General features: G+C 40.8%; 2 protein-coding genes across 3 annotated transcripts in view; both read left to right on the top strand.

The window, feature by feature from the left end:
• pdgfra (platelet-derived growth factor receptor, alpha polypeptide) overlaps positions 1-23,810 on the top strand; it is a 40,256-nt gene that overhangs the window by 952 nt on the left and 15,494 nt on the right. The window contains exon 1 of one of the 2 annotated variants that reach the window (XM_030727109.1): positions 22,988-23,181. The exons of the other annotated variant lie outside the window; for it this stretch is intronic. The gene's annotated coding sequence lies outside the window, so the exon portion shown is untranslated. Of the gene's footprint in view, positions 1-22,987; positions 23,182-23,810 lie in introns of those variants that run through there. 2 annotated transcript variants of the gene reach the window in all.
• gsx2 (GS homeobox 2) lies at positions 16,874-18,449 on the top strand. Its single transcript, XM_030727112.1, has 2 exons — positions 16,874-17,401; positions 17,663-18,449. The coding sequence occupies exons 1-2, from the start codon at positions 17,026-17,028 to the stop codon at positions 18,001-18,003; spliced, it is 717 nt and encodes a 238-aa protein (XP_030582972.1). The 5' UTR covers positions 16,874-17,025; the 3' UTR covers positions 18,004-18,449.

Here is a 23,810-nt window from a genome sequence, read left to right as displayed (position 1 = left end):
CACAGTTTAGAGTAAAAATCTTATGAGAAGCACATGAAAAAGAAAACAAGGAATCAAAAAACACAAACATGCGACTAGATTTAAACAGTTTTCCTGCCTAACCTGTTTTTTTTTTCACTAATGGGGACAAAACTTTGCAGGAAAGGTAAAAAGAAAGTTACACTCATATCAAATTTCATAGGGTTAAATGAGGAAATGAGGACTTAAAAAAGGCGAGTGAGCACCACAGAGAAGAAGAGAGTCTAAAGAGGTGAAACAACAAAGTCAGGCGGAGTATAAAGGTGGAGAAAATAGATGACAAGGGAAAGAGTGATTCCAGCGCCCTTTTATTCAAGCCTCTGATTTCACACTCGCACAAAGAGCTTTGGGGACGTTTCATCCTTTTCACATTTCTTCTGCATTTATTCAGTGTTATTCTGCAGTGCAGTGTCTCCTATATGGGAGAGGGAGCGCTGCCCAGAGAGGAGTCAGCTCCATTCACAGCTTTATAAATCACCTCAGCATGTGCAGACCGTGGCCAATCAGCCAATTACACCCCTCTGACACACCGGGGCTGATAAAGAAGGCCCAGGACAATGGGATCACAGGCCAGATAAACGACCCTTTAATGAAGTCGCCCACAAAACAGGCCAAAACCGCGCGCCCCACTTACGTATTCCATCATGCCGTTGCCCTCACATTTCCTCTTGCTCAGCCGCCACGGCAGGCGCAGCTGGGGAGAGGGAGCCACAGAGAAAGAGAGGCAGAGTGAGAGAAAAATGACTCTGTGCTCTGACACTGCTAAGCCCCCCACCCAAGGCCCCTTTCAGACTTCTGGCCGAACAAAAGCATCTGTTGCCATACTGTGCCGTTCAACCCCCCCTTAACACACACATACTCCAGTCGGGTAAGGAGCTTCGTAGGAGCTAAAAAAGGCAGCACTGAGCCGTATGCAGCTGAGGCTGCTCACCTTGTGGCACAATCTATTGTGAACCCCCATTCCAGGAGCGTCTCCATCCATCTTTGTGTCTCAGGGACAAATAGAGAAAGAGAGGGAGAAACTTTTTATGACAGAGTGAGAGAGAGGGCCACAAGACTGCAGCTGCAGGATGAATAGGAGAGGGAATGAAGGGATGAGGTGGGAGTGAGAGAGAGAGAGAGAGAGAGAGGAGAGGAGAGAGAGGAGAGAAGGGGGCAGCTGCAGGGTGGTCCCACCCCTCTGTCCCTCCACTTCGAGAGAGTTGTTTGGCTTCTCCTAGGATTCAGAACACAAACACGTACGTGCTATAAGCTCAGACTGCTCCTGTAACTCCATTGAAAGAACTGAGAAGGGGGGTGGGGGGGTAAAGAATGTGGACTGAAAGGGGCCGACGTGTATACATTTACCTAGATGCTGCAGCCTCCCTCTCATTTCCCCCTTCAACTACACAATCTTTTTCCAAACTGTCTGGCCATATCATAAACTATATACATCAACTTGTTCCAGCTCTTCACGAGGCTGTATGATGTTTACACTGGGTGAAATATGCAAATCATAGACTTCTTGTGGCTGCATCGTTCCATCAAATGGAAATAATTTAGAACTTGTGCATCTTTTTTACAAAATTCAGACTGACGTGTTTTCTTTAACTAAAGCAAAAACATTCTGTGGCTTTGAATAATATTTGGCTGCACAGCATGAATTTATGATGACAGACCAATGTGCAGCCTGCTGCTTGTTTTAACAGATAGCTGAAAAAATGTGAGCTGGAAGGACTGTTTACAAATTAAAAAAAAAAAAAAAAGATGCTTTAAAGGCAATGGCAGAATATAGCGTGAGACAGAATATATGCACAATTATGTGCATGTTGGTTAATTTAACTGAAGCTATGGAGCTTGTAGTAAGTGCTAAAATCTTATAACGTGTTCAGCATTTACAGTCTATTAACCATTTCTGCTCTGGAGGTTCCTGCATCAGGACCAGGCTGGACTTCTTATTGCATTATTCCAGAAGTTAATTTTAAAGTTGCATTTTTAACAGGATTTTTTCCTGGCATGCTGTGTGCAGTAAAGGGAATGAATTCCTTTTTTAAAAATCAAAATCTGTGTTTGTATTCCTGTTACCAGACTTGAGTAAATGAAACCCTGGTTTACAACAAGATAAGACATAATATATTACAACATTGGGAATAAGGGCAAAAATGTTCCTTTCAGACTAGCTAAAACCTCACTGGGGTGCTCCAACAACATATGTTAAGTAAAGATTACCGAGTAAATGTGTGAAACACTGTTACACTTCATTTATTGCATCAAATCTGAGTTTGAGAAAACCTTTTAATCACTAATGTATAGTTTTAATTAAGCTAAAGTAAAAGTGGAAATTATTATTTTAGTTTAATGAATCTCATTCTGAGATGATGGTGGGGCCAAAGAAGCTTGTTGTATTTCCCCTTTCTTTTATCACTGGAGGCCAAGGTTGTTTATTTTGGCCTTGCATTTGTTGAGTGTATTTAAGGATTTTTTTTTTTTTTTATTTAGGTGAAAATGTAACAAATTTTAAAAACAGAACAAAACAAAACAAAACAAAAAAAATACAGTCAAGATTAAACTTTGCAGGAAAAGCGACAAAGAAAATTAAACTGACTAGTATACAAAAATGTGGTTACATTTATTAATCAGTTAAGTCTCTGGATCTACTGGTTATATAAAACTATTGCAGGCTTACACTTACAGCACAGTAGATGGATACTGATCATTTTGGAGGCTGCCATCATCATTACCTCACCCCCCAATAGGTGGAGGGAGGTAATGTTCTCACCCCCATTTGCTTACCTGTGTCTCTGTTAGCAATATAACACGAAAGGTTTGGAACCAAAACTGATGAAACCTTGTGGAAATATTTCTTAGGGCAGGGCTCTTCAACTCCAGGCCTCGAGAGCTCCTGTCCTGCAGGTTTCAGATGTGTCTTTGCGTCAACACACCTGAGTCAAATATAGAAGTCATTAGCAGGACTCTGGAGAACTTGACTGCATACTGAGGAGGTAATTCAGCCATTCGATTCAGGTGTGTTAGATCAGGGACACATCTAAAACCTACAGGACAGGGGCTCTCGAGGCCTGGAGTTGAAGAGCCCTGCCTTAGGGGCACACAAAACATATTGTTTCATTTTCATTTTCAAGGTCAAAGGTCAAGGTCACCACAAATTTTCAAAAACGTAAAACAAAAATCCCTATCTATCATCATTGGGAAAATCTTTAAATTCATATCTCAGTGAGTTTTTCATCTATCACAGTGAAGTTTGTTACTCAGGTATAAACAGTTACTGTTGATAATTGGTTGTCTCTTTCTATTTTAAATGAAAATACTCACAATAATGCAAAGTGAACTACAAACAGTACACAAAAGTCACACACGATTTATGTTTTATTTTTATTATATTTTTTTTTAGAGGATGTTATCAGGGTACATAAGCTGAATAAAATATATCCAGAATGTATATTCCATTATCTGTTCATGTGGATCTAATTTTTTTTAAATAAACAAAAAATCATATTTTACAGTTTCCAATAAAATACATTTCTAGTCCTTGTGATCTTGTAATTTATGATGAAGTATGGCAACATTAGGGGGTATCTACTGCAGTGTAGGAACATAGGAAATTTGGGGGGTGGGGTGGGGTGGGGGGGTGCGCTTTGCTAAGTGTCGTTCTAGTTTAGTCTGCATTCTTGGTATAAACGAGGTATATAAAGTAATAGGAACATTGATTAATTTAGCTTACTAATGGCTCAAAATATCTGCTTTACCTTAAAATTTTGAGCAAGACCATACCTGAAAGTATTGCTCTCCAGTAAAAAGTCTTTCTTTTCAAATTTGGTGGATTTGACTTTTTGAGAAAATAATTTCCTTTTTGTTCTTTCAAGCCTTTTATGCCATTTAAAATTATTTAAACCCACTGGATTACATGAAATATTACTTGAAATATCGCTGTTTTAGCCCATAGATAGCCCCCATTTTAAAGAGGAAAATTCAAACACATAAAGTATTCTTTGAGCTTCAGTAAGTTTCAATGATATAGTGATTATTTGCCTCACAAATTACACAAACCAGTAAAACAAGGCGAACGTTATACTTAAGTCAAAGAATAAACAGATGATTTCCACAGCTGCAGGTGCAGAAAGGATGTCACCAAGTTCGATACCCTCCTCCCCTCATCGCCTGTGGTTGTCTCCCTGGAGGACAGCCGCACAGCGTCCATCTGTAATTCTCTGAATCATCTGACATCCTTGGGTCAAACTGCCAGCTTCCTCATGCCAATCCGCTTCTTTGTCCTTCGTGTATGTAACCTCCGTCCTGAAGAAAACTTATCACAGCTCACACAAAAATACTCCTTGATTGAAAAATACCACTTTTTGATAAAGTACCTTTGTGTGAAATCCTCTCCTTTGTCATCAAGAGTCTCAAAGCCTTTTTAGAGAAGCTCCACTGAGGTTTGTGTGTTTTCCTGATTTATATGCAGATCAGGTCTCATCCAGAGATGCTCCTACAGTATCATCTCTGTAGAGATATCTTTTCTTCATCCACACAAACATCTCTCACTCACACTTAAAACAAATTTACTCTCTTGGGCATTGTCAAGCATCAGAATGAGACTTTTAATAGTGTGTTTAGCATTCAGGTTTGAGCATTCATCGCCCCCGTCTAAGCCAAGAAATCTTTGTTTGGTCGCTCCTCTTCAAACCTTGGAGTGTTAGGAGGGGCGGGGGGATCGATTTGATTCTAATCGGACCATGAAAAGAACATGATCTAACTACTTTCAGCCCGGAGTATATTTAGGCCCACTCTTCTTTACACTCTCCCTCTCTCCATTCCCCCCTACTTTGGTGCGGGCACAATGAAGCTGGCCAATTTAAAAAGCTTTGAATGTCTCGTCAATGACTTTGTGAATACAGGGGAGAGAGATTTTGAGAGGGGAAGAGGGAGTGAGGGAGTGAGGAAAGTAGGGAAATGAGGGAGAAATGGAGAAAAAAAGGCCAGGGAGCACACATAAAAATTCCAAGAGTTGTTTAAGCGTGGGTGGGTTCATTTGCATGACAGCACCATGTGAATAAGACTGACCTCTTGGACCGCCCCAGTGCTCGGCCGAGCTGCAGCCTGACGTGCAGGCTTTGACCCAGCTCATTGACTCTGAATGGATACTCTGTCAAAAGGAGGGACCTTGCAGCACTCAGCCGGACAGGCATCTGCAGACCTCCTGTTTGACACCCAGCTACCTCTATTTCAATCCCTGCTACTAACACAGAGAGCCGTGCACATGCACACACATTTACCAAAGCATTAGGCAGATATCCAAAACTCTCTTATCACCAACCCTCAGACCTCCAAGAGGAATCACACAGACAGAAGATGTGAAAACAGAGAGGTAAATATCTTCAGAACCCCATGAAATATTTCCAAAGACCTTTCTTTACCCACATGTATGCGCACACACAGACATGACAGGTGCAGCAAGGCTCTTGCACGCGCAGGCCCATCAACACGCTTCACTTGATGGCTCTATGATTTACTGCAACAGGCAGGTGAGAGGACATAGAGTGGACCAGGGGGGTGGTCGAGCGATGTAGTCTGCATACAAATCTTAGTTAGCTGCCCCGTACTCCCCCTCGACCCCATACAAAGTTGTGACTCTGTGCAAACACAAAAAGCTCAGATGGCTTATAAACACTCTCTCCATTTATCTGGCTGGCACAGAGCTGGGATGATGCAGACAGGCGCTCTTGGCCTTGACCTCAGCTGTCTATAAACACTCAGAAGCTAGCCCGCCCGTATTTGGAAATGCAAACAAAGTGACGCCACCACTTGTTTCACTTTTATAAATCCATTTGTTTCCATAAAAACTGATAGACAAAGAGTGGATACTGACTGGGCTGAAGCCAAGCTTCAATGATCCAAGTTTCAACTGTTGTACAAAAATCTCAAGTTTTTTGTTTTTTTTTCCCTTTTTTGGAATGAATGCTTACCTCTGAATCACAACTTAGTTGTCATACCAATAACTTTCTTTACAACTTACACACATAAGAGCTAAAAAGCATGCGATAGGTTTAAACAGAGACCAGGCCGTGTTTATTGGGGTACATTTGTCTCAGTTAGTGTGTGTGTGCGTGTGTGTGTGTGTGTGTGTGTGTGTGTGTGTGTGTGTGTGCACGCGCGTGTGTGTGTGTGCACGCGCGTGTGTGTGTGCATGTGTTTGTGTGTGAGTTTGTGAGTGTGTGTTTGTGTGTCTGTGGGTGTGAGTGTCAAGTAAAAATTGTACTTGACACTGATAAATTTTAATCCTCCTTTAATCCAACAACTTCTGAAATCCATGCCTGATGTGCATTTCTCTCCTGAAATGTCTCCTGAAATGCTGTGGAAATAATAAAAGAAACATAAACCATTAACTGTCGTTTACCTCCAAGATCTGTGTGGATCAATCACAAAAGGCATATTTTTAGAGTTTGCTGTTTTAAACAACTTCACTGCACTGCTCACTGCACTGCACTGCTCATTTGCTTGAATGATTTTTCATTTTGTTTGCAGTGCATGTGCTGTCCTGGGTGGTTACATCACATTCACAAACAAGATGCATTAATACAGTTGTGAATAAAGTTGTATTAAATCATTACTTTAGATGTCATAAAGAAATAATTACCAGACCAGTCCAATTAAAACTGAACAATATAATTTTATAATGAGCATAAGTGATGACTGTTATTAGTAACTTTAATTGAGGTCACATCACAGATATAAATGTTTTAGTGTAAGTGCATAAATGAATGAAGTGTTATATGATGGTCAGCATTAACTTTTCAGTCTCGACACTGGCTTAACTGAAGCAGAGCTTTTCATAACTAAAAAGACTTAATCCTTTTAGATATTAATCTATACATTTGTTTGTTTGCTACTAAGTGATGATTTTGCATTTAGAAAAACACTGTAATGGCCTGCTTAAGCAATGCAAAAGTAGATAGATATTTCAATAAATTTAAATGCTGGAAAGTACCTCTAAACAGCCCATAAAATGTTTATATTTGCACAGATGATAGTTAGACACAACAATTAGGATATTCCCTATGCTAATTTAACAGTGCAATTATTTATGATTTCATATTTAAACTGCTTCAAGGTGTTAATAATGCTTGCAACAAGCTCTGGGGCTGTGTTGTTGTGGAGGGTGGCCCTGTGCTGCTGTTATGTCTGATGACTCACAGAGGCTGGAGGCCGGTTGATACTTCTCAGCAAACTCCAGCCAGTTCATGTGATGTTCCAAATTACCTACCACACAATTAGGTGCCTGTTACATAATAAGCTTGGCTGTGTTTAAAACACTTTATTAGTTTCTCTGCTAGCAGACCTTGTGATGTCATATTGTGCCTGGTGGGTTCATGAAAAGAATGGAAAACAAAACTAGAAGAGCACTCAGTAGAGCGGATACCTTCCCTCAACCCAAATTTCCTATGTGCCGATACTACGATGCAGTAGATACCACCCAGTGTTGTCGTACTATATGATATATTACTAGATCACAAAGACTGCAAATGTATTTTATTGGCTTTTAAAAACTGTAAAACATGATTTTATATATTTATTTTTAAAAAAAATGTTTGTGGTTTTTGTGTAAGGTTTGTAGTTTACTTTGCATTATTGTGAGTATTTTAATTTAAAAAAGAAAAATACAATGGATTATCAACAGTAATTGTGGCACTAGCGCGCATACCTCGCACACCCCAGATTTGCCAATACTAAGCTGCACTAGATACTACCCAATGTTGCCACACTCAATCATAATTTTCAACATTCTGGATCATTATCACCCAAATTCTGGCTTATACTCATAAGGTTAGACACAAATATGTGAATAATGTCCATAATTCACAATTTTTACAAAATTCTGAGTCCAGCAACTCCAGAAATGTTCATGGGAATTTCCTGAGTTGTCCTGCTAACAGACAGACAGACAAACAGATCAGTGTGACTGAAAATATAACCTTCCTTCACCAAGGAGGGGCGAGGTAACAATCAGGCTGCAGATTGGAGTTAGAAATTCTGTCTGCTTATTTGTTTATTTTAAAAAAAGGCCTGCACTCACAAAAAAAATGAACAAAAATTAATAAACTGCACAGCACGTGACCAACACAGATCAACAGGTGAACGGGTTACAGGTCTTTGTTGCAGCCACTTTTACATTTTCTTTTAAAGCCTAATTTGTGAGCAATACATAGCCATGATGGAAAGCAAACTAATTATAGTCCCTCAGCCACTTTCAACCTAATTTGATCTCAGATGAACCAGACCGCTAAAGCTATTTCAAAACAACCTATAACAAAAATACCTGTGAAATTTTCACTTTTTCTGATGCAACAAAGAGCAAATCCATCCATCCATCCATCCATCCATCCATCCATTATCTTCAGCTTATCCGGGGCCAGGTTGTAGGGACAGCAGCTTAAGCAGAGAAACCCAGACCTCCCTTTCCCCAGCCACCTCCTCCAGCTTATCCAGGGGCTCACCAAGGCATTCCCAGACCATCTGAGAGATGTAATCTCTCCAGCATGTCCTGGGTCTGCCTCAGGGCCTCCTCCTGGTAGGACATGCCTGGAACACCTCACCAAAGAGGCACCCAGGAGGCAGCCTAGTCAGATGCCCAAACCATCTCAACTGGCTCCTTTCAATGTGGAGGAGCAGCGCCTGTACTCTGAGCCCCTCTTGACTGACTGCATTCGTCACCCTATCTCTAAAGGAGAGGCCGGCCACCCTTTGAAGGAAGCTCATTTCTGCCGCTTGTATCCGTGATCTCATTCTTTTGATCACTTCTCAAAGCTTGTGACCTTAGGTGAGGGTTGGGAAGTAGGTTGACCGGAAAATCGACAACTTTGCTTTGATGCATAGCTCTCTTTTCACCACAAATGAGCAATACAGCATCCGCATCACTGCAGCCGTAGCCCCAATCTATCTGTCAATCACCCACTCAGAACCAACACAGAAGTCTAATTCAGGCCTTAGAGATGCTAATTCTCATACCTGCCACTTCGCACTTGGCTGTAAACTGCTCCAGTGTTAGCTGGAGGCCACCACCTGATGAAGCCAACAGGACAACATCATCCACAAAAAGCAAAGATGAGATTTTGAGGTCAGGAAGGCAGAAGCCTTCCGCCACTTGGCTACACCTGGAAATTATGTCCATGAACAGTGACCAAGGACACTCCTAGCACAGTCCAACAACCACTGGACACAAGTCTGGCGGTCCAAGCACTGCCCCAGATCTCCACGTGATGTTGCAGAGGCCTGTCACCAGGACAGCCCTACAACATCCAGATCTTTCAGGAACTCCGGGCAAATCAGAGGGGCCCTGCCACCAACGATTGTTTGACTACCTCAGTCACCTCACCGCCAGTAATGAATGACTATACATTATACACCGTGTGAGTAGAGCACTGCTTTCCCCTCCTGAGTTGCCAGATGGTTTGCCAGAATTTTTCCATGGGCTCACCAAATTCCTCCCACACCCATCAGCTGCCTTTGAATTCCCACAGGTTAGGAATCCTTCTTAAGCTTCAACTCTTTTAAATCAAAGAAACATGTTGGCACGGGTCCTTAACGTAACCATCTTATTTTGGTTTGGCACTGCGTGTCATGGTTTACCTCTGTCAAAAAAAACGCTATGAAACTAATAATGATGAAATTAACATTTCAGATAATGATTCCCATTATGTAATTCATTCAGAAAACTTCTAAACTCAGTGATTTATGGTGCAATACACACTGGAAAGTCCAAAACAAAAAGTACTCTCCTTGACAGTTTGCAAAGCCATGTAATGGGCTGGACTGGACCTTTTTAGTGGGCTGGTTCAGTCCAGGCTGTATTTTTGACTCCTATAATTTAAAGTGAATCACATCTTTATGATAAGAGCCTTCAGACTGACTGTACCCCACACAACCAATTTCATTTGGGTTTTTGGTTTGTTTGTTTTTTTTGAAAAAAAAAATCATTTTTAGCTGCCCCGTTAGGTAAGCACTGAGAGATTAAACTGGACGTTCAAATTGTCTTGGTGTGAGAGAACAAGCATGATTTTTCCTTCATGAAAAGGTAAAACGTGGCATATCTGCAGCCATTTACCAAATATAAATTGCCTCTAAGTGAGAAAAAAGGAATCAGATGCTTTCAAGATGCAAAAACAGAGCAGTGGATATAAATGAACACTGCAATGCCAACAGTTTTAACAATGATGAAGACTAAAATGGAGACTCAGATTGATGTGTTCTTCATTGTTCAGATGAGAAGAATAAAGTTCAGAATGAGATTCTGACAGATTTCTTCAGCTCCCTTTAAACTTCTACATATCTTCTGATATATGCGTAACAGATGGAAAAAAGTGGACATCATCTCAATTAAGAAATAAGTTTGTGTATTTGGATGAATGACCCTACCTGACCTCAAATACAGGGGAAAGCTGGGAGCGACAAGCTGCCAGAGAGACACTAACAGGCACCAATGAGGACCAAGATAATAACAGATTCTACTCAGCATGACACATTTCCAGATTGATATTTGGCAGCAATGCATAATACAGCATGCGATTTGTAAGTGTAATTTCTATACATTTACTGTGTATTTTTTCTGAATTTACGATTCTAAAAAGAACTGAAGGATACTGTAATCTGTTTGGGTGCATTTACTGCACTGTACCCCGTAGGTGACTAGGATTTTTTTTTTTAATTAAATTTCTTTTTTATTGAATTTCAAGAAACATTAATATAAAACTAACAACTAAAAAAAAACACACACACACACAAACTAAAACAAATAAAGCACCAATTAAACAAATTAACAGCATCATCCCTTCAGTGTTGACAATATTAATAATTTTTTTACCCATGTCTGACCACACTACACTAATCCTTGAAAGAGTTACCAAGAACCACACCAAAACAAGAAAAATGCAAGAAAATATGAGCCCAGTGCATTCACTCATAATCTTAAAAGATACAGAAAAAAAATATATTTTTCTACGTAACATTTATTTAGAGAAAACATAACATAGAGAGAAAAAATGAATTCAGACAAGCAAATATGATTCTTTACAGTTATGCTACTTTACTATTGAAAACTCAAATTATGTTTTTTGTGTCATTTATTTAACCTTTCAGGTCTAACTGGGCTTTTGCATTAACAAAAGATAACCCTCATGAATCCCAAAGCAAATACTGATTTGGAGTTCTTGGTCAAACTGATCTGTCACCACAGATGTAAAGGTGATTTGTTTCATGCACAGGTCTACCTACCCTCTTATGTATGTCTAAATTACACCAATTAATTAAGCCAAAATGAAGAAGCAGTGTGTGAACAATGAAGTATACCCCATGATTCGGTAGCTTGTAGAACCACCTTTAGCAGCAGTAGTTTTCTGTACGACTTTATCAATCTCTCCGATTGTTGTCGAGGAATTTTGGCTCACTTTTCGTTGAAATTTTGCTTCAGTTCATTGAGGTGTGTTGGCATTTGTTTATGCACAGCTCTTTTAAGGTCCTGGACTTTGACTGAACCACTGCAGCTCATTGATTCTTTTCTTTTTCAACCATCCTGTTGTAGATTTTCCGGTGTGCTTGGGATCATTGTCTTGTTGCATGACTCAATTATAGCTGTCAGACAGATGCCCTCACACATTTGACTCTAGAATATGCTGTTATACAGAGGAGGTCCTGTGGCTGCAAAACAAACCCAAATCATCATCTTTCCACTGCTGTGCTTGATAGTGGGTATGAAGTGTTTGTGCTGATACACATTTGGTTTTTCCCCAAATGTGCATTGCAGCCACACATCTCCACTTTATTGCAGAAGTCTTGCAGTTTGTTCATATGCATCTTTACAAACTTAAGCCATGCTGTCATGTACATTTTAAAGAGAAGAGGCTTTCTTCCAGCAGCCCTTCCAAACAAGCCATACTTGTTCAGCCTTTTATTAACTATACTGTCATGAACTTTAACATGGAAAGTCAGGCCTGTAGAGTCTGAGATGTATCTCTTGTCTTTTTTGTAGTTTCTTTGAGCACTGCACGATCTGACCTTGGGGTAAATTTGCTGGGACGTGCACTCTTAGGAATACTGGCAGCTGTCTTGAATGTTTTCCACTTGTTAATGATCTTTCTGACTGCAGAATGATGGACTTCAAATTATTTGGAAATGATCGTGCACCGATTCCCAGATTCCCAGATTCCCAGAAGTGTATTTGATTATCAGCACCTGGCTGTTACCCTCTTAATTCCCGGAAGCAATAAGGGTGTTCTTAGTTTTTCACACACTCTGCTTCTGCACTTTGGCTTAATTATTGTTAGCTAAATAATGACACTGTGTAATGTGTAATGTACTGTTGTTCATCTGAGGTTGAATTTGCCTACTTTCAAGACTTTCTAAGGACCAGGTGATTTTTATTATCTCCTGATATGTAAAACCTTAGAACTGATAGAAACTATAGAAATGTTCTTTTTACTATGACTGTAAGTACCAATAGGAAACAATATGCATTGTATAGGTACTGAGTTACATGAGAAATTGACAGAGTAAGTTGGGAAGAATTACACATAAATATCCAGAAATCACAAATCACAGAGTGTGCGGTGTAGTGCTATGCAATATTTATTCTGAAGTGAGCACAGAGCATAGTCTTCCTGGCTAAATTTAGCATGGATTAAGAAGAGCTGCAAACACAGGAGATTCTAATTAAAACCAAAAACCTGCAGGTTCTCTCCTTCATGCTGACTGGACTAAAGATGTACTTCGTTGCGTGGTATAATTGGAAAAGTTTAAACATCAGAGTAACTGACAGGTATAAGGTGCAGATAACAAGGATGAAACTGTTTGGTTTGTTTGCTTCTTTACAGTCTGATAAACAGAGAGACTGTGGCCCATGTCTATTCACGGCACAGGCTGGTGACAAAAGATGCGGCCTGGACACACATTCCAGTCTGCTTCTGCTCCAGCACACAAGCTCAATCCCAGGGATTTCCCCTTTCAGAAGGGAGAAAAGGAGGCTACAATATCACCTCCTTTAAACTGGGAGACAGGATGGAGGTACTGCTGTCAGTCACTCTTTAACACATTTCTTGATTTAGGCTTCACCGGAAGTCAGGAGCTCTCAGTAGAGAGGAGAGGAGGGGAGACGGGGGGAAACACTGGGCCATTTAGGCCATGACTGTTTTTAATTTTTAATTTTATAATAAATGATCTGTTTTCTTAGAAGATCAGCCCATTGTCAGACAAAGTCTAAAGGCATTATTCTGAATCCAAATGATTTTGCTAAAAGGCCAGTCATTAACAAAGATAAAACAGGATCTTGATCTTCTCATAAACAAGTGAGGCTCCCAGTAATGAGCCCTTACAGTTAATAATTCCCAAGTTCTGCAGTTTAGATTTAAGTGACCGACAATGGAATAGCTTCTTATTACAATAAGGACTGAAATTCACGACTATTTGACAACTCAAGCAAGAAAAGATTGAAATAAGGGCTGTTCTGTGCTGTGCTCTCTCTAATGGCATTTGCTTAGTCTTTTGGAAACAACAGAGCAGGAAGAGGGACAAATCAGGGCTCTAACAATAAGCTTTAATAAAGACATTTCTCTGGGAATTTAAGCGTGATCGGCGTCACTATCAGTTGCTGTTTATCTCATTTTCGAGACTCCTTAATTGTGTGCGCTACGAAGCACAGAATCATACACATACTACACTGAGTGTGGACATCCAGACACACTCGTTGGTGTAGGGGCACACTTCAGACTGGAGTGTCTGGTCTGAACAGCTCTGCAAGGCTGAGAAGTGTCTCCCTAATTAGAGGGAGCCTGGTGCAGGACATCTCTATAGGCCATCAACAGGGCCCTCGCTGGCTTTGTTCAGCAGCCTCTTCTTACACTGAAGCTGTCACTTTACTTTTCTATAGGGCCGGTGCTCCTTAACAGTGTTGTGTGTACCCAATCACTGGAACAGTTTGTGGATATTTTCAAGGATATAGCTGCAACACAACAGTCTGTGATTCTATATCAAAAGAAAAAAAACTTCCTCTGATCCATTTTTTGGCACTAAACTTTCAATACAGTTTATTGATCTTGATCAGGGAACTGAAAGGGCTCAAAATCTCCTGAGGGGAGAAATTAAATGGCACTACTTTGGTTTGTTTATCTGGCTAAGTTGTCACACCATTTTAAGATGTAATTATTTCCATCTCATTTTTGCATAGAAATCTAATTATTCACTGAGATATAAATTAGATTCCACATTCATGGAGACCATGACCTCCCAAACTCCTGCAGGATACTATTCAAGGGCAAGCCTCTTTCTCTCCCCTGCTCTGAGATGGAGAGTGGCTACTGCAGCTGCTATTCACATCAACCAGATAATTGTTAATGAAAAGTCATTGCGTGGTATTATGTTGTCCACAGGATCATTGTTCATTTCCCCCCATCGCCACTGAGATCTATATGGAGGACCAGAGTGTTTCCTTTGAGTTTTGGTATTCAGGATCTGTTGCCTGGAAACTAATAAAGGGGCAAATCATCAACTGTATTGGCCAAGATGGGCCGCAGACTGGCCCTGCACAACAATGCAAGGTTTGTAAAAAGGCGTTGAAACAAGTTAATGACGCTTGTTGAACAAAACATTAATGGACTTCTTCACGGTATAATATGGCATGGGATGCGATGTGAATGAGCAGCGCACTTTATTAAGTTTGTGTGTTTTTACTACTGGCAGGAGCGGGATATGCACATATGCACACTCAGCCATCCTATTTGATGCACTTGATACCAGAAATTTTGTACTAGACTAAAGAGAAAAAAAACTTGCACCAATCTCACAAGGGAATTAACTTTTTTTTAAAAAAAATATATAACCCCTTCTTTTAATTTTAATTTGCAAGTTATTGAATAGGCCTCTGATTAATTGCCCATCAGCATGATTTGAAAAGAGGCTGAATAGTGGAGGGTGCTGCAGCACTAAAGGCGCACAACGTTAGGCAGAAAGAGGAGGCAAAGTGGGAGGTGGGGCCTCGGGAGTTGGACACATTTCTCTTTTTTAATCTAACATTTAAACAGTGAATAATATTACACAGGCCCCATTTACCGCACCGGCTTCTTAACCGAAGCGGACAAAAAAAGAAAAAATACTGCAGCCCTGTCACCCCGAGCAGAATAAAGGGAATCAAAGGATTTTTCCCTTAAATGGACTAATTTTCTCCTTGAATTATGAAAGTAATGGCTAGGTAACAGTCTGTGCTCAGTACCCGACGGCTTAATGCTTCCTAAATCCTTCCACGTGGCTCCACTAGTCCTGGCAATTAGGACTCATTATAGCCTCATAAAGGATCTCATTTGTAGGATTACTTAATAGACAATGAAATTTTATCGTGCAAAATTATGGAAAAATAATATCAGACCTCGCATGGTGAGACGAGGGCGCGCGCCACGCATCATTCCGCTTGGTGTACTTTCTCTCTCTCCCTTTCTCTCTCCCTCCATCTCTTTCTGGTTTGAGACTGTTATCTGTACCATAACAACTGTGCGTCTTCCTTGTCAACCGCTTTATTAGAGCAATTACTGTCTGTGTGACTGACATGTCTGTTTTTATCTTTATTGTGGTTGGATTTTAAAGACTTTCTAATTCTCTCAAACAGCGCATTTAAAGTCACGCTTCAGTAAGTGCTTCAGTTGCCCGTTTGTTATAAACACGTGTGTTTGTTATATGTTGAGGAGTTTTATAGGTTTTTAAAGAAAAAAATGGTAAGATCTGAACAACAACTTATTAAAACTTTGAATCAACATCAGGCTATTTCTGCTTTTATTTGTTGGCCTTGTTTGTTTTTAAAGAGACAGTAAAGAACCTAGTACCCGTTGCACTGGACCTGGTCCGTCTGCACCTTAAGCACACTGACGGCTCGCCAATGAAGGTCCGAGGCGTTACTTGGCAGATGAAAGCAGAAGCTAAACCTACCAGTGACCCGCCTGGGGATCAAACTCGCTAATTATTGTCACAAGATGAGGGATTAACGCATTTCTGAAATAGCTGCCTGTTTACCCCCGCACAGACTGGCCATTATAAACACCTTCTAATTGAATCCTAATCGCCGTCAAATAACCCCAGCCCAGACTCGCCATCAGTTCATAATTCTTTAATTGCTAGAAGTGAAACCTGGACCAACCGGATTCAAAGCATGATTAGTCTGCGAAGTAATTATTGCTTACGGTCGCGTGGACAATTCCTTAAATCGCATTTGGGAGCTTTCAATCGTTAGTCCTGGCTATATAGGGACCCTTTATATCCCAGAGTTATCACACAGTAATTTAAACGAATGAGAACGAACCAATAACTGATCTCAGGTTAAATTTGAAAAAAAAAAGAAAAAAAAGGGGGGGGGGGGTACCTTTGAGTGAATGACATATATAATGCACGTTTAGCCTGATATTTGAAGTGCTATGGATACTTAACAATCTACGCGTATAAAAGCAGGTGTTTGCAAGCAACAGTTCGGCAGTGAACCGTTTAAATTCTCAAATTTAAGCAGCGATAGTAATGTTAGTAACTTTTTTTTAATATTTATATTCTTTCAATCTAATGGTTCCATCATCAAACAGTGTGAGTGTGCTGAAGAATATCTGCAGAACTTTCTAAGTTCTGAAAAAGAAAAGAAAAGAAAAGAAAAGAAAAGAAAAGAAAAAGAAAAGAAAAGAAAAGAAAAAGAAAAGAAAAGAAAAGAAAGAAAAGAAATGTCTGTTTGTATTATTTTGCCAATCGAGACAATTGAGAATAAAAACTATAAATCTTCAAGTTGTGATTGGAGGCCCATTTGAGACATCACGTGGTCTGGGTCACTGACACTATAAACTCCAAGAGCCGGGTGCGCACGTGGGTGACGCTGCAGGGCCAACCCTCCTCGGGGTCCCTTTTGTTGGACCATCAAACATAAGCACCTTTGGAAATCCCGAGGGGCTCAGATGAGGAGCAGCAATCATCCTGCGCACGGAGTGATCACTTATCAGCGACGCAGCCATGTCGAGGTCATTTTATGTTGATTCTTTAATAATCAAGGATACGGTGCGACCTGGACCAACTGAGCATCCAGGACAAGACTTCCTTATTCCAATCGGCATGCACTCTCCGAGCGTAATGACCGTCACCGCTCCGGTGTGCCCGTCCAGGAAAAATGGGACTTTCTGTGTGTGTCCACTGTGCGTCACATCCCATATCCACTCTTCCCGCAGCGGCATTCCCATGCTGAAGAGTCAGTTTCCAGGAGCGGAGCCACAGTACTGTCAGAGAATAGCACATCAGCAATCTCCTGCGCTCGCGCACCCTGGACATACACCTGTCTGCACGCCCACCTTCAGCGTCACAGATCCCAGGAGATACCACTGTCTTTCTATTGGTAAGCGCATGCCTTCTACTACCTCCACTCACAACAAGAACTACATGTACTGTCCGGCACATGTTTGAGTACTTACTAGAGTTCATGCTGTAATTTCTGGCAGTACGATGAATGTTATTCTCTTTGGTTTTATACACCATGATTTACGCGCGATATGTTGCCAGGGTTTTTTTTGTTTGTTTTTTTCTTAGATTGAGCTCAGATTCACGGAGGAAACGCAGAACTTAAGCACGACTTAAACATGTTTGTTTTCTCCAACAGGTGCCTCCGAGAACAACCACATACAGAATGGTAAGAGGATGCGCACGGCTTTTACAAGCACGCAACTCCTGGAACTTGAAAGGGAGTTTTCCACGAACATGTATCTTTCTAGACTCAGGAGAATCGAAATCGCTACGTATTTGAACCTGTCAGAGAAACAGGTGAAAATCTGGTTTCAGAACCGCAGGGTGAAGCACAAGAAGGAGGGTAAAGCAACCCAAAGGAGCGCGCACAGTGGTTGCAAGTGCGCAACCAGTCACACAGACTATTCAAGGTCAGAGGACGAGGAGTCTCTATCTCCAGCCTCTGCTTCGGAAGAAAAAGAGGTGTCTCCCATCTGAGAGCAACTCGACTCAGCAAGTCCCACTGCTGGTGTGTACTCTGACGTGCTGCAGTTATGGGTCGTGGCATCACGCAACCTCTGAACCAAAAATCTACCGCATGAAGTCTGAGAAGAAGTGATGAAAATATTAATTGCCCTTCACTTCATGTTCATTCTGTTGTTCATGTAAAATAAATGTGGATAAGTGTTCGTGAAATATTTGGAAACATGACCTACTGTGTGACTGATGTTATGTGGCTCCCCTCGGGGTTCTCACCTACACATTCTTGTTAATTATCCTCAGTAAATGTTTTCAATTAATTCCGGATATCCCATTACTGTCAGCGAGGTGTTGTAAAGAAACCCTTTAGAAATAGTATAGGTCTGACGTGTAAACCTGAAACCTGTACGCAACAGTTTGTAAACTTTGTATATCTGTATTTATTGTAATAAACATTACGAGTTGACCAATAATTTGTCATTATTGACCATGACTGATGATGAAATTGCTAATATTTCTAATACTGATAATGAATATAAAGTGGAACAATACGTTCTGGCGTCACTGAGAGTTGAGAGACTTTGAAACTGCTCGCAGAAATTAATTTCTTTAACTGTTTAGTTTTTTTTAAACGGCAAATATTCAGCATTATAATAACATTGTTGTTGCAAGGCCCATTTGTTTGATCTTGTGAAGAAATTATAGGAAGCCCCATATAATTTAATTTAAGCACTATTACAATCAAGCTAAAAAAAATCTTAAAAGAATATAAAGTTGTTGGATTGCATTATATTGAGTTAACATTTTCCATGAAAACAGACAAATATCTCAAACTGGCTCATTTAACTGTGAGTTCGGTTATCTTTCAGTATTTTAGGTGTTTCCTATCACGACAGCTATCATTATTAAGCTGTCATTCCTCACTAGTGGTGTTATTCTGTTACACTTCAATGTCCACTCTGCGTATTTTATTTAGGAACATTATGCAGCAGAGCTCAATTTACAAGATCTAGCTATCTAATTCAAAATGGATGAAGTGAGCTTTATGAAAGTGTAATTTCTCCTTAGATGTGGCCACAAAAGGGTACCCGATAACGCCCCCGGGGAGCAGCCAATAGTCCATTAATGTTCGCTTTTGAAAAGATTTTGGTTGTCCAAAGCGAGTTTAATTGCGTTTTCGGTCCCACGTTGGTTGATTATGCTGCTATTGCTTGAAACCACCGAACAAGGATATATAGAAGTGGGCAAAGGCTTTGACAGGTTAGATTGTCCTGCCTTGGGACTCGCATTTAGCTCAAGACCCCCGACGGCTGTGTGCTGAGAGAGCTTTGAGAGACAGCTACAGGGTTCCTCCGAGTGACAGAGAACGATTTAGTCACTGTTTCATTAGGCACTATTTGAACCTTTCAACTTATGGTGAATTAAAGGGGGCACGCTCAAATGGAAAGGCTCTGAGGAGGGATTACGTAGGAGGGGCCACTGGAAATTAGCTGACGCCTAATTTAACTCGTTTCTGTCAGAGTTTGGGATACATTCCTAATTGAGAGGGGAAGCAGGTGAAGTTTTGGTCCCACGCAGGCCCATTCAGAGCAGGAATAAATGGTCCCCATTCACATCCCGCTGGTGATCATATATTATTGGGGGAAAGCCATCTAATGAATATATATTGAAGTTCCTATTAATCGAATTAGAGTTCCCTTGCAGGTGTGAAAGACCAATGCAGCATTTAAAGCTATTAACAATAGAATAAACCGCAGTTTCGACAAAGACTCCCCCCTCTTCATCCCCACAGGACGTGACCTCAGACTGTAAGGCCTACATAATGATGCGCCGAAGCTCATTTTGTTCAGGTCGAATGGCTGTCTCTTCTAAAATTGTCACATTGACTTAAATTTCTGATCACATCGAGGCTAAAAATGTTTAAAATAATGCAAAGCTGAGACTGTTGGACACAAATATCACATAACAGGGACTATACCTACTACCGCATAGAAAAACGAGAGCACTCCAAAGTCGTCAGGCATCACCCTACCATTGAACATGCAGCAATTACGCATGACAAAAGACAATTAATAAGAGCGCTTTTGAGCCTGGTGCAGCTGCTGTCTCATGCGGAGAGATGGGCTGGAAGAAGCTGAAGTACCCGAGGGGGGGCGTTGTCTTTTTTTTCTTCCTTTTTACCCCCAAGAGAGGTCCACTTTATTTATTTATCAGCAGTGTAGTATTCATCTTCCATACATATAATCTTGTCCACTCATGAAATCCCATATCAGAAAGTGTGAAGAGTCCTGGGAGAGGTAGCGTTTCACTTTAAACTGTTGAAACCTTTTACAGTTAAACGCATCTGAAATGATGATAATGGCTCACTTTTTACAGGGACCACGCTACAATGGAAGATGTGTAACATTTACGATATAATAATAAATTAATTGGGGGGGGGGGGGGGGGGGGGGGTGATTCGTGGAAAAAAAAAGTGTGCTGGGTAGCTAATCTCTCTCTGTGTTTGATATACACGTGTGTGTGTGTGTGTGTGTGTGTGTGTGTGTGTGTGTGTGTGTGTGTGTGTGTGAGAAGGGGAAGATCATTAATTATATTGCTGACCTTTCAAAAGTAAAAGTCAAGTGGGTACATTCTTCTTTGCATTTAGACGGTCGGGCACGTTCACACAGGGAGAGCTATCGTAAGCATTAGAGGCCTGATATATTTGTATTCATGTCAAATTTATCTAATACATATATTGCTGAATTCTGTATGCTACATTGTGGATGCAAAATGACTCCCATGTTTCTTCATTTACATTGTTTGGAGGTCTTTGGAGCTTAACTGTTTTTGTTTTGTGGTTTTCTGGTGAATATTTGACATGGCATGATTCATTTACACCATGTATTATCACTGTTTTTTTTTTGTTTGTTTGTTTGTTTGTTTGCTTTTTTAAATTGATTTATAAAAATCTAATTCTGTCCAGGTAAAACCCTTTCATGGAAAAAAAAAAAAAAGGAGAGGAGGGGGTCTTGGATAGATTACGGACAAGACTAGTAAATGCACAGTTCAGCACGCTGGACAGCTCCCACAGCGACCGCCGTCCAAAGGCCACCGTCCATCTTCCAACACTTATCACTTCTATATGACGAAATGTTGTGTTGTATATCGAGGTTTGTTAAAGTCGGTTATGCTTTGAGTTTCGTCCAGCAAGACGGAGAGTGCCAGAGTGCCAGTAACGGAAAGAATTTATCACAGTATCTAACATAATAATTAATTACTTTGGGATATGGAAATATGGAAAGGATACGCTAGGAACTCAAAACAAGTAAATTCTTTATGTTTAAAGGGATTATGAGTTTTAAGTTTCAAATGCTGGTTATGTAAGATTGTTGCTGGTCCCAGACTTGGAACGTGGTTTTAAAACCATAAAAAATGCAATGTTTCAAGCACATATCAAATACATAGGGGTGGGGTGATATCAGCATCTCAGTCTTTTATTTGTTCATTTCTTTGTTGTTGTTATTGTTGCGTAAGAACTGAGCATTGCCAACAGCTTTTAATTAAATACTTTCGTTTTGTCAATACCCCCTGGTGGAGAATTTGAGGCAAGACAGGATCGCGCTGTGGGTGATAACTGCCTTGCTTCTAACTCTCCGCCCAGCCGCCATGCAAGAACTCAGGAGTTACATGCTGGGTAAACTGTTTTGGTTGCAGCACCATGAAATTCTAATTGCTGTCTAATATCTAACGTCACTGGTATTTATTTGCAATATTTAGGAGTTTGCTGTGCTCCGAATTACTTGTTTGTGAAATGTTCAAAATGAACTCTGGTGATTGCTTGTTAAGAAGCGTATTAGTGCCTTAGTAAAGGCTGGTATTTGCCTTCTTTCATGCTGAACTTTCATGCTGAACGTCAACAACTAAATAACTCCGGTATTTTTAAAAGCGTCTTTAAACGCTTTAAGTTTACCTGTAACGTTTATGGAAGTTGTCATGTGGAAGTTGTTCAGGTGAAAAGTGTTAGGAGACAATCCCCCGAAAATGAGAGGCTCAAACAGGTCTGAGCTAAGCTCTGGCTTCCGAAGTTGAGATCCTTTGTTTGGAGAACAAGGACACTGTTCTTTTCCCTAACATGTGGAAGTAATTGCACCAGGGGGCTGCGTGGAGTTAGGAAGGGGGGTGAAGCGTCGGCCCCAGGGCCCTGCTCCATGCAGAGACACCGGTCTGATACCGTTCTGCTCTGCCAAGAGATAGATGATTCACAGGGGCCCATTCTTCTTTTTTTGCCCATCAGGAGAGCCCCGGGGTAAAGAAGGATAGGGTGAAAAAATAATGGCCTTGCTTAAGGACTCGGTAAACAGCTGACGCACGTGTGCCAGTAAACAGGGGTCCCATTAGAAAGAAGAAAAGAACTATCCTGATCGTATAATTTCTTTTGATGAAATTCAGGGGAGAAGTTTGTGTGTGTGTGTGTGTGTGTGTGTGTGTGTGTGTGTGTGTGTGTGTGTGTGTGTGTGTGTGTGTGTGTGTGTGTGTGTGTAAGAGAAAAAAGAAGCAGAAAAAGAGGTAGGTGGAGAAAAGATGGTGTTGGAGCGCCCTCTATGAACCATGTCCGTTCACTGTAGGATGCGGGGATCACACAAGGAAATAAAAATAAGTAATCTTTAAGTTGAGGAAAACCCTTCGTTAGGTGAGTCACTAATAACATTTGACACAAATGTAGCATCTATTAAAGCTGAACATCATCGCATGCAAATCAAGTTCTTAAAAATATCTCACATAAACTTTTACTTTTAGAAGTTTTCGTATCAGAAAAAAAAACAAAACAAATTCTTGCCATTCTGTGCCCTGATTTCAGCGGGTATCTTCGTCTGACTCTTACTTTGAAAAGGGGCTCAGAGCTCGAAGAGAAGGGAGAGAGGGGGGTGCCGTTTCCTGAGAGTTATTTACACTGAGCCAGATGATTACTTTTTTTCGGGTGGGAGGAGGGTGGACTGTAACACTGAATCAGTTACAGGTCGCTGTAGCTGGAGTGCAGTAGTGAGGGCAGTCGTGGATGCGGACAGTCGTAGGGTCGCACATATGCTCTCACAGAGCGGGATCTCTGAGGATTATAACCGCTGCAAAGGACCTTTCATACTGCGCCTTTTGGAGTGACCAATTCATTGTGGATATACTTACACGAAAGGAATATAAAGCAGGGATTAGTATAAGGTAATTAAGGGGTCGATTAAAAGTGTTTTTCTTGGTCTTTTGAAAAGTTGTATCCATTTTTGATATAACTAAAGTAGAGGAAATCTATGATACAATACTGTTCTGTAAGATTGGTGACAGTTTAATTGCGTTCCTAATTAGTTTATCCAATTAATGCACCAAATCATTTTACATGATATGAGTAGAAAAGTTGCTCTAAAAGTTTCATTCACTGAATATGGAAGGCAGGGAGTCCTGCAACCCTACAATTTGTGTGCAACCTTTTGGATTGCATTAAACAATCCAAAGGGTTTTGGGGGGGTTTGATTTCCTCTCCGCCGTGCACCATATGGTCTCACCCCTGGACGCCAAACGGAGAGCTCTTGCTGACTCTGCTGGATAAAAGCGCTCGGTTTTAGGCTCACAGCTGGAGGTGTCACTTCGAAGACTGAAGGCACTATTGTGGGATGCTGCTTGGCATTTAATGAGAAACGCATTGGAAATTGTACATCACATTGTTTTCTCGTCTGTGCCTGGAATGTGAGGAATTAAAATGGAAAATCTGTACTGGGAGCACTTGGATGAAGCTGAATGGAGATTCAGAGCGGCAGCCAAACTGATCCAAGAGCAGAAAAAGAAGCCATGGAGCC

The sequence above is a fragment of the Archocentrus centrarchus genome, chromosome 4 (assembly GCF_007364275.1).
Source record: "Archocentrus centrarchus isolate MPI-CPG fArcCen1 chromosome 4, fArcCen1, whole genome shotgun sequence".
Classification (NCBI taxonomy): domain Eukaryota; kingdom Metazoa; phylum Chordata; class Actinopteri; order Cichliformes; family Cichlidae; genus Archocentrus; species Archocentrus centrarchus.
This window is presented reverse-complemented; position numbering and strand designations above follow the sequence as displayed.